At 34.6% G+C, this 16,144-nt stretch overlaps 1 protein-coding gene across 5 annotated transcripts; it reads right to left on the bottom strand.

Annotated features, from left to right (window-relative positions):
* Positions 1 to 436: 436 nt before the first annotated feature.
* On the bottom strand, positions 437 to 14,480 carry LOC310892182 (coiled-coil domain-containing protein 138-like). Of its 5 annotated transcripts, XR_014577926.1 has the most exons (9): positions 14,314 to 14,479; positions 12,785 to 12,940; positions 11,871 to 11,987; positions 10,739 to 10,937; positions 8,571 to 8,753; positions 4,597 to 4,665; positions 3,954 to 4,250; positions 1,809 to 1,947; positions 437 to 577 (listed from the first exon to the last, which is right to left on the bottom strand). XR_014577926.1 is itself a non-coding variant. In XM_083819620.1 (7 exons), the coding sequence occupies exons 1-7, from the start codon at positions 14,404 to 14,406 to the stop codon at positions 4,183 to 4,185; spliced, it is 885 nt and encodes a 294-aa protein (XP_083675746.1). In that variant the 5' UTR covers positions 14,407 to 14,479; the 3' UTR covers positions 3,354 to 4,182. The 5 variants fall into 5 exon arrangements, 3 of the variants coding, with proteins under 3 accessions (XP_083675746.1, XP_083675747.1, XP_083675748.1); XM_083819620.1 differs by lacking the exons at positions 437 to 577; positions 1,809 to 1,947 and having other exon boundaries at positions 3,354 to 4,250; XR_014577927.1 differs by lacking the exons at positions 437 to 577; positions 1,809 to 1,947 and having other exon boundaries at positions 4,170 to 4,250; positions 4,597 to 4,719; positions 14,314 to 14,476.
* Positions 14,481 to 16,144: the final 1,664 nt, after the last annotated feature.

The raw sequence follows: 16,144 nt of genomic DNA, 5'->3' as shown, positions 1-16,144 counted from the left end.
ATCAATGAATTCATAAAACTCTCTGAAGAGTAAAAAGGAAGTAAAATTTCTGCCTGTATGGAAAGGTTGGTATTAGTGATCTGCTTACTCAGGACACGCAACTTTAGCTGAATGGATCCAATTTCTTAGACTGTATGAGTCACTCAGGACAGCAGCATTATGTCACAAAGTATGAAAGAAAGAAATTTAGCATATTACAGTTTTTCACTTTCCTATTCATGAATGAGGGAAATATCATTACGATTCTACATGATACAAAGTAACTTACAGAATACAGAGGTTTTGATGAACAATTTTATTGAAAGCACTAAAAACAATAAATAAATAAATAAATAAATTACTTTTTGAACTACAATAGAGAGTTGGCATACATTACACAGAACAACAATTCTCAAAAGATAGTGCTAGTCACTTTTGCTTAGACTTGAGTCTAGCACTGTTGCTCTCTGCCACTCCCAAATTATACAGAATTACTCTGAGGTCTACGCAGAAGTGATGGTGATCAGGATGTGTTGTCCTGAGAAGTTCTTTGATCACTTCGGGAAGCGCAAACGATTCAAACATCTTCTTATTGCTTCTGCAAAAGATTTAACATAGAATAATTGACATAAGATAATTGACAAGTTTCAACTTAACAGTAAAGATTTTACAGATCTATTATCTATCAGTTAAAAAAAAATTATATTGGGAGCTTCACATAACTCTGTCTCTAAGCAGAAAATTATCAATGCATTGTAAGAAAAATCTTGACAAAAATCATCAAGAACTATGCTTTCTCTTGACTAAATGGTATTTACATGTAGTACAGTGGAAGATCAAGGAAAACCTGTAAAAAGGTTTCCCCAATTAGAAGCAAGATTTCAGAAACAGGACACGTACAGAAAATCCACAATAACATCAAGGCAAATATAGTAATGAACTACTACAAAACCAAGGGTAAAAAATTTACTTTAAAGAATATATCAAAGTTCATTTTTTAAGATTCATGGCACTACCTGTGAGGTTGTCTTTTAATTAAAAAATTTAAAAATCTGGATTTCTGAGTACACTTTTAGTTTATTTCCAATGAAAAATATGATTTAAATTAGAGTATTTTACAGGAAAACTTTTTTTCCCCCCGAGTTCAATTTTGTTCCTAAGAAAAATCAAACTAAACCCTCAGTTTTGCAAATAACTAACTCTAATGTAAGCTACGGTTTAGTGTAAATACCTGCTTTTGTAAATGAAACAATCCCATTAAATAATGCACATCAATGGAACTCAGCAGCATTCTACCACTGACATGTTGAAGATCTTTGTTACAATAAATTAGTAACCAACAAGCAACGGAAACCTATTTTGTAAAGGTTAACATTCCCCCAAAGTCTTATATGGCTCAAGACCTTAAACTCTGGTTTTTTTTGATAGAGATGAAAATTGACAAAACTTAAATTTAAGTCACATACAAAACAATTTTCAGAGGACATTTTTACCAAGTAACTCGGTAAAACTGAAGGTCGGGGGGAAGAAAAGAAGGGTTTTCTTCTAAGCATTCTTGTCATCTAAATAAATAAGGAATATATGTTCTTTAGGCTAGTTATTTTTTAGTTCATATTCTGAACTACACAGATTTATAGGCAAATTGAGAGACTCATCTTACATATCTGTGACAAACATTTTAAACATAATTGCTAACAATGAAAGTCCAGTATTATTTGTATTGGAGCAAATGAACGTCAAAACAGAGATGAGCTTTTTAAAAAAAGAGAAATGTCCCCAAGTTCAGTGATCTAATGGTAATTAACAGAAAAACAGTAATAAAGGGTTACTTTATTTCGGAGAGTTTCCGTAGCATAAAACAAATCTTTTTCAAAAACCGCATGTCTAGTCCGGGATTCTGAAGCAATTCAGAACAAGCACGGAAAACGGATTCAGTACTGCAGTATTCCAGGAAAAGCTGTAAGCAATCTGTAAAAGAAAATAATTAAAAAGTTTCATCACAGAACTTGGTGCAGGGAAAAATAAATCATTGATTTATAGCTTTTGAGGGCTTTATATGCCTCATGTTGTGCAACCATGAGAACAATGTAATAACTGGGTATATTCCAGGCATGTGACGCAAAAATCAGGTAAAACTAAGAACTAAAAACCACCCAAGTTCCTAAGAGTTCTGATGTCACCAGCACTTGTGGTATTAAAACAAGGCCTATTCCCCTAAAAACAAAGGAAAATAGGACACTGAACAATTTTAAACTCAAATTAAAAAATCTTATCTTCAACATGTTTATTCAATGTTAGTTGATCATGATCCTTTTCTTATGATTACATGAGGAGAACACTAAGCTATGCTAAAAAGACTCAAAAGGAAATATTTTAAGCTGCTGCAAAATGATGTACAGAAATAGTACCTGTAGACACTGATGTGATACTAGACAGCCTTTCATTATCAAAATACTGTCACTGTGCTGTTTCAAGACAGGCAGAATAGTAATTGAGAGGTCAGAGTTGGATAAGAACACCTGAATATCGAAACAATTCCTGTAAAATGCTGGATAATTTTTTAACATGGCCATATTGTATAATCTTTTCCATTTATCCTGCTCTCCAAAACTCAGTCAATTTAGAATAAAGTAAAATCTGTTCCCTTGTGTTGTTTCACTCTTGATTCTAATAGTACAGACTGATTTATAGCAACACCATAAAGAACATAAGTAATGATTTAATAGGTAACAGAACTGAACAAATTTGTTAGGAATCCAACAAAAGTCACTATTCACTGCGCTCTGCCCTTAGTGTATAAACACACTTGGTATGCCCCAGGATAAGTTACTTAGAATATGCCATTAAATTAATAGTTATTGTAATATTATTCTACTTTTACTGTAGAAGGAGGTCCTACAATTTATTCCTATAAATATCCACAAAATGCCTTAAATTCCTTTTTGTAGGTGTAAACAAATACCATATTCAGCTTACCTGGGCATTTTTTTGCTGGCTTGTTCTTACTGGTCTTAAAAATACTGTATTATTTTATTATTAAAAATTCTGGTCTTAAGGTATCTTAAAAATACTTTATTAATATATATATACACACATATACACACAGATACACTGTAAGAATGTTTTAACTGTGAGGTTTATAAAACAATATAAAAAATATGCTGAGGGATTTTTACTATAAAACAGAAGAGCCAAGGTGGAAATAATATCTCAAGTCTCACAAAGTTCAATTACGTGAAAGCAAACTGATAAAGACATGCATTTAAAGAGATTTTTCATACATCGTTTATATATTCATTTCAAATAAGCTTTTGCAGAATATATTTTAAATCATCAAAAATGTACAAAGTAAGCATATAATTTAAATGCCTATCTGATGAACTGGAAGAATAAAAACTGTATATTTTTAAATATTTTTGTTTCATCTCTGCACAGATTTTGTTTTTATTAACTACTGTAGAAAAACTAAATTGGAATCTATCCTGTCAGGATTTGACACAATTTTAAATAATCTGCAAAAGCCTCCCATTGTAACCATAAAAAAATGCAGCATTTTGTAGCTACATTAACTTAACTTGATTGGTAGACTGCAATGAACAATGACCAATTTATCACTGTTGACAGAATTCATCTGAAATTTACCCTCAAAGTAATCAGTCACTCACAGCATCAAATCTCACCAGCTATAGTTATTCAGAAAATTCTGTTTTATAGCTAAAGCTCTGTCACCTCAGAAAATGAAGACTGTCAGGAACACCAGCTTGAAGTTCATGTTTTCACAAATTAACCATTACAGTTTTGCTTCATTTCTAATTGCATGTGGATCTGCCAGGAGACTGGACCAACCCAACCCAGTGATGGAAAGTTAGCTCATGGAAAAGTTACATAAGGACCACAGAAACAGAAAACACTTGAAAGAAACAGTAACAACACTGAACAGCTTCCTAATGAGCTGTTGTCTCTAACACAGTCACCTGCAAGATTGGAACCATTTGCTGAGTTTAACTCATTCTCTTGTCATCAACAGCTGGGCCTGGTAAGAGCCAGTGGTTATGGCACAACAGAGGGCAGGCAAGATAACAGTCAGCGCAAGGCCCCTCGAGTGTGGATGCCTTCGTGGGTGACCCCGAGTTAAGAGACCCCAAGGACAGCTTCAGCCCATCACCCAATACGCGTTGACCTCAGGATGGTATGAATTGCTCTTCAGCTTCCTAGATGTGCAAGACCTTCACGCAGCTGTGACACGGGATGTACGGGAGACCAGCGCCATTCTCAAATGACAATCACACACACACAAAAAAAAAAGCAATAAAAAAGGTTAAAAATAGAACAGGATTCCTTATGTCACAGAAGTCAGTTGGACTGAACAGAAGTTTACAAGGAACAGAAAAGACCAGAACAAAAACCTACACCTTGGAGGCCAGGAACTACCTTTATAACAAGACAGATTGTATGAAAAGTTGTTCTTTTTTAACAAGGTCTAACAACCCCTCACCCCCCCATAAAAGCAGAAGGTCTGCCAGCCACAGAAGTAAAAATATCAAAAAATAACTAGTAAGGCCCGCACAAGAAAGATGGGACAGAAGATAAAGGCATTTTAGTCTTTTGGGTGCACACCTTGGCTAGTTTGCTGGTTTGCAGGAAATCTATCTTGATGGAAAGGACAAGGAAGGACAAGCCCCAAACCTGTAATTCCAAAAGAGCCCTTTAGGCAGGGACACCACAGCAGACCTCAGGAATCTGAAAGAAACGTTAGCTGGATTTTATGACAAGGAAAGTTAGACAGTTGTTGCTAACAAGTTGGGAAGTGGCACTTTGTGAAGAGGGAACAGCCAATGTAATACATGTATGTAGGACATGTACAAAAAAACCAAACCAATCTGAACATATTCATGCCCTTCAATAAAACTCCCAAGACATTTTCAGAAACTAAAGACAGAAGTGTGCTATAGGTTTATGCAGCATTACATGCAATATCATTGTATTGGAGAAAATGGGGATTAGAAAAAGAACTGGAAGGTGTGTAAGGAGTTGGCTAAAAAGAAAGCAAACCATCTGGCTTTGAAAAGTGAACTTCTAGTTTTAAACGGTCTAGTTTTAAACAGCAACCAATATGGTCTGACCGTTGAAGAGTGATTCTAATGAGGCCTTAGAGAGAAAAACACCATTCCACAAATAACCTAGATAGCCTGTAAATCGCAGCTATACGCTATTCGGGGTTACTTTGTTTAGTAAACCAGGAAAAGCCTAACGACCTACTAGAATCACTAAAGGAATCACAACTCTCTCTTCCAGGTGGAAACCTAAAAGAGCTTTGTTCCAACAATTCTTCTGTCCTTGCCTGCCTTATTTCCTCTGTTCCACTCCTGCAATAACCAGCTCAGAACTAAGCACAATATTTCAAACAAGATGACAAACTCAAATAAAGTCTTAACATAATTAAACCTAACCTGAGATGCAACTCATATGATTCTGGAACATCATGTCATATAAATAAAGTCTGAACTCTTACAATACACAGGTGTTATTCAAACTGCACAAATTATACCACCTACTTCCAAAAAAAGCCCCAAGGAAAATAACCTTCTTTATAAAATTACTTCAGCTATAGCATTGGTCTCAATTTTCCTCGAATGTTACAGAGAAACATTGGCTAATAAGTACAATTGTTCTATGAGTCAAATTAAGAAAAAAAGTATTAAAATTTGGTTTTGTTCAACTGAACAGTGTTTGAGGTGCATTCAAAGTTTATCAAAGCATTAAATCTACTTTCTGTGACAATGTTATCAGATCAGGTTTTGTTATCACACCCATCTTCGGGCAGGTTCATAGCTTAAAGATCACTCAAGAATTAATTATTCCTCCACCTCTGCCTGCTGATTCCTCTCTTCCTTGTAAAAAAGAACTAGCAGAAGAAAGTAACAATCAGAAAAGTAGAAGATATTGCATATGAACACGTAACCTGAGCTGGAAAGTACCAAAGAACATACAATAACAAACTGACAGAAAGAGAAAGAAAGTACCAAACAATGTTATCTTTCAGACCTCCACCATTTCCAATTGAAACAATGGTGTCGGGACTCTCCCCTGACAGGATTCTGGATGTGAAACACCTGAACCAAAATGGGGATGGGGTACATAAAAAGCTGTGTGCCAGTAAAGATGAAGAGCAAATAAGATTATTAATTCTAATTTGCCATTAAGATACTGCATATTGACAGGAAACAGATGATACCAATACCTCAACTGTTACATTTGACGTTATGTTTTCAGTAACTGGATGCCTTATTAGCATTGTTGACGTGTGAACTAGCAAGGGAAACTTGGACACCCACTGGATCAGAAATACTACGAAGCCAAAAGGAATGATACTGCTCTAAAATCTGAAAAAATGAGTACTGAAACCAAGTCGGTCAATGGGCTTAAGCAATACTGCAGAATCTCTTATTATAATTTCTATCAAAGCACAGAAATGTCCATCTTAGGCCAATAGGTGCTTTCTTCTCATGCAGCTTAAGTAATTTCCCTCAATATATGAGGGAGTCTAGGCCTTATGTCTGGAATATGAGGACGAGAATTTTTTTTTTTTTTTTCAGGAAAAAACCTACAAGAGGGCTTCAGATAGGTCTGAAATGTATAGAACCATTAGCATATATTGCTTACTGTAACAACAGGTACATGCAGTTACAGGAAGAGGCAGTGCAAAGCATTTGGTATTTCACATCTGACTCATCTTGCAGCCTGGACAATTAAAATTTGAATCCATAAAAATACTTCACAAAAAAATAAATTAAAAAATTAAGTTATGAAAAAGAACATCTGAAAAAAATCAGTGCTTTTCTTTTCTTACTCAGTTTCTAATCACGTAAGCTGTAACGGTAATATGTTTAAACAAAAATACTGGAATAATCATATAGACTCAGAAGATTATTCCAGCAAATCGAAAGAATGCTTAGGGATTGCATATCATAGAGAAAAAATATAGACTTCGACTCCTGTTGGTCAGAGGCTGTTTCGTTGGGTAACACGTTTCCATATTTTAGTACAAGATCAGCTACTTATGACTTCATATTTAAGGCTGCATAACAATAAAGTTTTAAAATTGTGCATAAAGTCCTGTTTTAGTCTAACACAGAGAGACCTCTGAATATTCACAGCCACCTTCCAGTTTGCTTTTAATAACTTGTTCATAAGAAACATACAAAGGTATGAAATTATGATTACCTGTCAACAATACTACTTGTCATCATTAACAATTTCTTGGAAAACATTAACTATATATTGGAAAAGAACAGAATCTGACTATAGCATGTATATAGGCAATTCCTTATACCAAAGAGAAAGGCTCTGCATAAGGCTTTATATCCAGTTGCTGAAAAATAAATTCTCAATCATATGTTAATCCAATTAAGCATTAGTCCTCCTTCCCTGGTTTTGCATATATATCTTCTCTGAGAAGCAACATGGCAAAATGTGAACTTCTCACAATTTATCTCCATTATTCTTCTAAATCTAGGCATCTAGCATATCAAAATGACTACTGCTAGGTAACAGAACATGTACTGTTAGTGGAATTTTTCTTCAAAGTCATGTCAGATACCATCAACCCTGCTTAGGTTTTTCTCTCCCAGTTACTTTACCAATCAAAATTACGATGATTAGAAATACTTTGGTGTAAAAAAAACTAAACTAACCACACGGTCTGAAAGGAAGAAAACAACATCAGGTAAATCTTTCTGCCACTTATCTCACTACAAAATGGCTTCTAACTCAATGTTTTTCCATCCCAAGTTAAACACGCTTTCTATTTTCACCGCTATAGTACATGGTAACAAAATACCCCAAGCCAACAATATGTATTTCACAAATAGCAGCAGTCCCTTCTCCTCCCCTTTTCTGTTCTAAAAAAACAGCGAATGATTTTTATTCTAAGAAAAGTAACAAGGATTATTCCACACGACACTGGAATGGCTCACTAGTTTTGTGTTCATCCAGACTGTTATCAACTGATTCTTTGCCTGTATCACCTGGAAAAGCACTGTGAATAATGAGATTATTAACCCTTTTATAGGACCACACTACAGTACAATTCAGCGAAACATAACCATCTCTTACAGATGTGCCATTTCCAATTATTTGAAAGTGAAAAATGGCTAGGGGAGAGCTGTTCATGGGGGGGGAGGGGGGGAGATAAACTTTTTTTTTTTTTTTTTATCTCCACCTGCTAACAGGATTTCATGAAATGGCTGCCCTGGCACAGTCTTACTTCAAAAGAAAAATACTCATTGGCAAAACATCAGCAAGGTAAACCAGTGCAATAAACAGAAAAGCTAAACTAAATATAATAACAAAAAAATCACACCAGTAAGAAAGCAACCAGGACAATATGTAAAGCATGGATGCTGACAGCGAGAAGAGACAGACAATTCAGAAACATACTTTATATCTCTAATGAATTTAAATGACACAAATAAATGCTAATGCTAGATTAGGTTATTTATAGAGAAGCATCACGTTATTTTTTACTTGGTATTTATACTTATCTCACCTATTTTCATCATAACTTTTTTTTTTTTTTTTCAATTACTCACTTTTATCAGAGCTCCTGGCCATCTCAGTTAATGCATCAAGAGCACAAGAAAGGAGACATTTTCTGGATATAGTTAAGTGGCTTAGTACGACAGGCACACATTGGTATTGCAAAAATAACATCTTTCCTTCATCTGTTCTCAAGTCCACGCAAAGGGAACGAAATGCATGAGTCAGGTAATTCACTGAAAGATAACAGAAAACAGGGAATAAAAATTCTATAATCACAGTTCCATTAGATGATCACAAACATGTGAATATTTATCCTAAGAGTTACTGTTGCAAATATATACTAATAAAAAAAAGTTAGATGGCTGAAAATATTAATTTTATTTATTTATTTAAAGGCATACTCTGCCTATTTTTATTCCTTAAAAAAATTGTTGTGAGTGGAAAAAAAGACATGCTACAACTCACAAATTGAGCAAAATATATTTACAAACATAAAACCTTTCTAATATCTTCCTTAAGAGAGAAAAGGAAATCACAAGCTGCATAGTTTGGGACTATATTGGTTTCAACATCTGGGAAGCCTCTAATAAAGGAGTAAAAGGCTAATTCATCTGAATAAGTGCAATTACTTTCATGACAGCAACTATTCGCATTCCTTTCCATAAAAGGCTGTAGTTTAAGTTTCAGTGCATCTATGTTATATACGCATCCATTTTGGAGAGCACTAAATTATTCAGAGAATTTAGATTAAGTGAATCAATTCAATTTTCTTAATTTCATGATGTCAAATCTTCCTCAATATCTTGGAATAGCATTGATCATCCGGAGCACAGAAAATTAGGAGTAAGGCAAAAATTTATCACACAGCAAAAGTTTAATTGCAGTGCCATCTGCTGGATATTAGCATCTTGAAGGAAACAGGATATATATTTAAACTGAACATGCTGCTTTATCATCACTAGATCATTAGACACGTGGTCAGTGATGAAAATTCATACACAGTAAGTTTCAACATACATTTAATAGATTTTTTTTCCACGTTCTATAAGCTTGCAGTAAAAACCAACCATGAGAAGCTAAACTGATTCATTCTGATCAACAGCTTTCATCTGCTTACAGTTAATCTCTGCAATAAGTACTTTTTTTTGTATTGTAATTCATTTTCATCATTTTTATCAACCATTTCTAGAAATGTGAGTTTCAATTTCAGGGTAATCATCGTGCTTCACCAAAATATACTGACTGAAACTATATGATACTGAAATTGAAAATATACCGATTCTTCCCTCCAACAGCTGAAATACTGTACTTGCTTATTAATGGTGTCAGGATGGTCTTCCAGAATGTTTAAATCCTGTTTATTCTAAGCACTACCAGTATAAATACTGCACAGGTCAGTATTTTTGTCATCACTTCAACGAAAATTTTTTGTCTTTTCAGGCTCTGTTTGTTTTTAAAGAAACTCCTGCTGAGAAGAGATGCTACGGCATCCTGGAGATTGCACAAGTGGAGTAACTGTCATGAACTGAAGCAAAAGTCACTAAGAACTGTGATATCTCCAGACAAGTATGACCTTGTTTGCTTTGCCTGTTAACAAAATACATTACTATACTGCATCAGCATATAGTAGCATTTTTCAATGTTTTTCAATGTTGATAATGTTTATGGGTAGCCACTTGCAGTGACAGACTTGGTAGGAGAGGAGGGGAGACAGCAGAGAGGTAAGAGCTAGACAGACTATGAGCTTTACATCAAACTTGGACAAAGCAATGAAATTCTAGAACTCTCTGAAATTTGCTACTGATTTCAGTTTACTGAAGAGCAATTAGCTGTACCATTATATGCAGTGAAGATCTTGACAAACAAATCACTGCTAGAGTGATTGCTTGAGAGAATTACCAACATCTCTTTTCCCCTTCGTCACAAAAAACGTTGATCTCACTGACAACAATAACACATATTAAAATGACCACACAAATTATGACATGAATAATAGCAAGGTTCATACTTCCTTCCCTATATTATGCTTTATCAGGTGGTAAAATTCAAATAAAACATCCTTCACTAATAAAGCATTACAGATGCTACAGTATCATTGAACTGCTGCATTTTGTAAATTTGTTTTTCATCCAGGCACATTCCTGGAAATAAGATTTTTTAAAAAAAGGATAAAAATAAAAAGATGATAAAAAAAGACATCATAAAAACCAGAACTTACCTCGCTGAAACTTCGCTGTTTCAAGCAAAATTAAAGTTGACAGAAACCTCAAAGGCATAAAGGAGCTTGTAAAGAAAAGTACAGTTTTTGGTGTACTCTGTGTAGACTTTTCAGACCATGTTTGCAGGTTTCCCTGATGTTCTATGCCTTTGAAAATAACTTCTCCAAGTCTTTCCATTGTTGATGTCATGCTTGCATGCTGTTTCAAACAACGTGCACATTTAGTGTAAACATTAAAATACAAGAAAATCCTGTCTACTATGTATAGATATGTATGTTCCCCTAAGGATTAAATATTAAATAGCAAATGCCTTGACCATGTATTGCAATATAATCTGTACTACTTTGCGTTCCATAAGCAGTTGAACAACATTAGCACAGGGCCTTGTCAACACACACTTCACAAAAAGACAAGGTAGTCAGGACCCCTGATATGCTGACATTATTTAATTTGCCTCTGGTTCCAGAATAAAGTCAGTTCAAACTCAGCTTTAATCAACGCTGCCTACTACACTATACTCTTTTCTGAAGATGCCTGAAGCTAGATCCTACAAAAGCATTTACAGAATTAAGGTCTAAACATGAACCTTAAGAATACCGTACAGGTAAGACGTATTGGACTTTTCAACAAACTGTACAGAAATATTACTTCGGAATCAAACTTAATAACATGCTCATTTAGAATATTTTCTTATTAGCACTAGAACCACCAGCTTACAGTTCTATTCAGTTAGACACTGAGTAGAGAACAAAGAAATCAAAATTCCTTTGCTACTTTGCCACACATTGCCATCAATTTCAACAAATCTCATGCATAAAGTGAACAAAAATATATTTCTTTTCCTAGTTCACAAGTTTTGGAAGCACATAGGTAAAATATCATTCCTGAGATGCTAGACACTGCTGCAACAAAGATCACATATGTATGTAAAAATATGTTTACATACATGGTGCAAAATATAACAATGAATGTGAGAAAGTTAATTTGATGAGAATTATTTTTTCATTTGCTATGTATCTGTGGTAGGAATTTATGCTTTGCAAAGAGAGCAAAGTTTCTTTTATATATAATCCCTGAAAACATCTACTTTTCATACTCATTTATAATACAAAATATCACTCGGGAACTTACCTTATTACCAGTGTTTATCTGCCTTAGAGACCAGTAGATAAATTGAATGACAGGCATATATAGCTTAGGATCCACAAATGGCATCCACTGGAGCTGTCCAGTGACCACATGCAAAAGCTGTAAAAATACAGAATGGCAAAGTTATATGCAGTATATGAACTTACAGTATAAGCTAACCACAAGTAAAAAGCAAACAAAGAAAAACAAAACAAAACAACACTAAAGTAAAATAAACTTATTCCCAGAGTTTAACAGACTACATGTGCAAATACTCACTGTGCAGACCTGGTACAGGTAACAGAATTATATACATATACTGAATTTACATTTTACACAGGTTTACACAAAAAGTGGAAAGACATTGTGTGAGCTCAGACTCTGAAGTCTAATACCAATGGCTACAAATTTTAAATATAATGAAAAAAACACTGTAAAAGCAGATTTCCTGAACACCTCACTGATTTCCAAGCCTTGGTATCCCAAGAAAGACGGTGTTAAAAGAATTGCATGGTATCATCTTTTATAAGACATAAATTGAACTTTTAATACCTAATATCAGCACTAAAATACTTTAAATTAGATGTGTATATCTCCTTAGAAAAAAGGAATTACATACAGTATTACAGATAAAACACAAGACAAATTATCAGCTGATAAAAATGACTTAAAAGAGAAAGACAGGTGGAATCTAAAGTTCAGACTGAACAGTACACATTTCCTTAAAAATGATCTGTATGTTCCACGAATGACAAATTATCTCTTATATCTCACTGTTGGAATTAATACTGATGGACTGTCATTTTCTTTTAATTAATGTATTCAAAGCGCGTACAAAACAGGCTGACCTGTTACACTCTCAAAAATAATAAAAAGAATCTTAACATTTTAGCCTCAACAAATTCAAATGCCTTTACCTTCATACAATTTTCTGGAGTGCAGTTTTCTTTAGCACACTGAGGTTTATCATTGCCCTCTCTCTCTCCTTGTATTTCTATTTTGCTAAGGTGTTCGTTTGAGATCCAGTCCATAAGAATAGTTAAGAGGTCGTAAACTTTTGAATTCAGTAGTACCTGTAATACATCCACAACATCAGTTATTTCAGCTTTCAAGTTTATGATTTTCTAAACCACAACACCAATAGACTAAAATATATGAGTACATTAGTAATACGCAAATGCTTTATTATGTGCTTAGACAAATGTTTATGAAAGGCTTGGGAAGAATTGGGAAGAGATTTTCACATACAAAATCAATCTATTTTATAATTCTAACGAAATGCTTTAAAAAGGAAAAAGCAAATCTTTAATGATCTGTGCATGTGGAAATCCTCATTTTGATACATGTGATACACTCCTTTGCTTTATTTCATACAATCTACTTATGCTAAATTTTAACTGTGTAAGTAGCACCGTTAGAAGAATAAAGACTTCATGACATTGTCATTCTGTCCCTCTACTACAACTGTACAGAAAAACTCTGTGAAAGGTATCCAGAGGTTCCTGAAGACAGGCTGCACAAACAGCTCTTTAAAACCTTCACAGGTCTTCTTGTATCTACCTTCAGACAACTGTTCTTCTCTTCACTCAGAATTATAACTACTGATGCTGCTCATATATCACTTGCGACTAAAGTACGCTAAAACCTACGTACACAGAGAAATATGTTGGCTATATAGAGACAGTACAGTTTTAAGGCATCTGATATAGATCAAGTAGAATGGCGTGAATATCTCTCTTTCTCATTTCAGTTTAGCCTCTAGCGGGAGAAAGTCATTACCAGTCGGGAAATGTTGGCAGAGTGCTAGCAGAGGACTTGCTACTGACTGGAATAACATGGAGACAGAAAGTATTTCATTAAGTGATGCAAGAAGGTATTTTAAGGAAAACAAGGTGATCCTTTTGGAACTATATATGAACACTGCATTTATTCTTTCCCACATTAAAGACCATTTCCCCAAAGTATAACAGCAGTACAATCATCTCTGGCTTATAAAATTAAAATTTGTTATCTGACTTCTCTAACTACATTTCAGCTGGTTTTATTCATAAAGGACAGTGTTGTACTGTAGCAGTAACCAGAATAAGTTTAAGATTTGCTCTGACACAGCGGAAGAAAACAGTTACAGTGCAGGCAGAATATAATTTTAATTCATAGTTGAGAGATAACATGAGAGGAAGAAGAAAACAGCTAAATAAGCAAAAAACATATACATACACAATATAAAATTCAAAAGACATTTTTAGCAACATACTTTATTCTTTCAGTTGACTGTTTCTCCCAATATAGTGTCTACCTATTCCTACTGTAATTAACTCACTAAAAAAAAATCAATAAAAATTATTTTATTTTTCTAATTTCTAGCATTTTCTAATTTCTAGCAGATACATAACGTTCTACTGCCTAAAGTCTTTCACACAGATCTTTCACCTTGCCCAGTCCTTACCTTATCACTTTCTGATGCTCCTGTCTCATTTTCCTCCTTAACAGGTTTAGGTTGGCACACCACTCCTCCTGAATCATTGGACTTCTGTGCCATTACCAATGCATGCTTCTGCTACAATAAAATGTAACAATTATATTTCACTTGTTAACTATAAAGGAAGAAGGTACCTGGAAGAAGAAACCTTACCTGTAAATCATTTAACTGAGCTTGCATGCTTCTTGCTCGATTATCTAACTTCTTGTTCTGTTCGTTCGCGTCACTTAACTGAAAGAATCAAAAACCATTCAAATAGCTGTAGATTCAAAACTCACTTTTTGACTTAACCATCACATTGAAATCATTTGATGTGATTGCTAAAAGTTCAATTTTTTTCTTCTCAGCATGGACAGTGATAGAAACAAAATCACTGTCCACTTCCTCAACAAATCACGGGATGGCCGAGGTGGGAAGGGACCTCTGGAGACCATCTGGTCCAACCATCTTGTTTAAACAGGGCCACCCAGAGCAGGCTGCCCAGGACCACGTCCAAGCAGCTTGTGAAGATCTTCAAGGACGGGGACTCCTCAACCTCTCCAGGCAACCTCTGCCTGGATAAATAAAATAGTCGTGGCTCTTTGTTGACTTGCGGCCCAACCTTTCCGCTTACAGGGGAAGAATAAGCACAATACCTCTTTAGGGATATAGGCACTACGTATTTGATTACTTCTCATAAAGAAATGACACAAAAAACGGAGTGCATGTTTCAAGAATGGTCTAATGGCCTTGGAAAGAGAGAGGGTGAAAGTTTTCTTCTCGCAAGAATGACACTGTCACTGACCATGCTCTGTGAGAAAAGAATACGAGGCAAACTATAACCTCCATTTAAATATAAGTAACGTACTCTATGGATACAACAAACATCCCGATCATCATGTAAGTCCTCTGTGAATACTTCAGTTTGCACAAAAGAGAAGGACAAAGATTTTACTGAGACTAGGAAGCAGATGATTTTCATCAGACTCAAGAGCATCAGAACTGCAATTCACTGAAGGAGCAATGGTCAAAAGAGTTTACGTAGCAATTTGCCTGTCAGCATTTAGGTCAGATTTAAGTCAAGTGAGAAGAAAACTTTAACTCTGTATTATTGTGAACCACTGTCTCAGCGTGTCCTTAAGAACAGAGAAAATATTCCTTTAATTAACACTTTCAAAAATAACTGAAGATACTGAGTAATCATGGAATTAGAAATACACATACTACTTTTTATTTAATAGAATCAGCAGAGCAATTCAGCACAGGGTGGCTTCCATTATAAAATACTTTCTCTCTATCCAATCTCAGTTTGCTTCAAAGGATATGGTTAGTCTTTCCTAAAATCACCTGTTGCTACAGGGTCAGAGGACTAACTCTAATTTCTTTAATACTGGAAAAGATCTGAGAGACTAAATTTCACGTGCTAGAAAATGAAGCAGAAAGTAATTACAACCATTCACACAATTCTTGTCTTACAGAAACAAAATCAGCAATTTTGCAAACAACTTGTTCAAACGTTTAAAATTGTTGACTGTAACTTCTAAAGCTACTAATAACAGGAAATAATTAATCTTGCCTGTTTTTTTAGGGAATCATTCTCATCCATCACAGACTTAAATGATGACTTCAGTTTACTATTTTCCTCAGCCACTCCTCTCAAGGTTTCTTTCATTTGGTTCATTTCGGTATCAGGTTGCTATAGAAATATCAAATGTTAAAGCATGATTAACAAGAGCGTATTTTAGAAATATCAAATGTTAAAGCATGATTAACAAGAGCGTATTTTAGAAATAATTCTCAACTAAGTTCCATTTTACTG

The sequence above is a fragment of the Anser anser genome (assembly GCF_964211835.1).
Source record: "Anser anser genome assembly, chromosome: 1".
NCBI classification, from domain to species: Eukaryota; Metazoa; Chordata; class Aves; order Anseriformes; family Anatidae; genus Anser; species Anser anser.
The sequence above is the reverse complement of the archived record's forward strand: the minus strand, read 5'-3'. Positions and strand labels throughout refer to the sequence as shown.

Excerpts from the sequence above, each read along its gene's own strand:
- LOC310892182 (XM_083819620.1), bottom strand. The coding sequence starts at position 14,406 with ATGGCACAGAAGTCCAATGATTCAGGAGGAGTGGTGTGCCAACCTAAA. Across the intron at positions 12,941-14,313 it reads GAGCATCAGAAAGTGATAAG|GTACTACTGAATTCAAAAGT; the intron begins GTAAGGACTGGG and ends GATGTATTACAG. Across the intron at positions 4,666-8,570 it reads GGCCAGGAGCTCTGATAAAA|GTTTGGGGCTTGTCCTTCCT; the intron begins GTGAGTAATTGA and ends TTGGAATTACAG.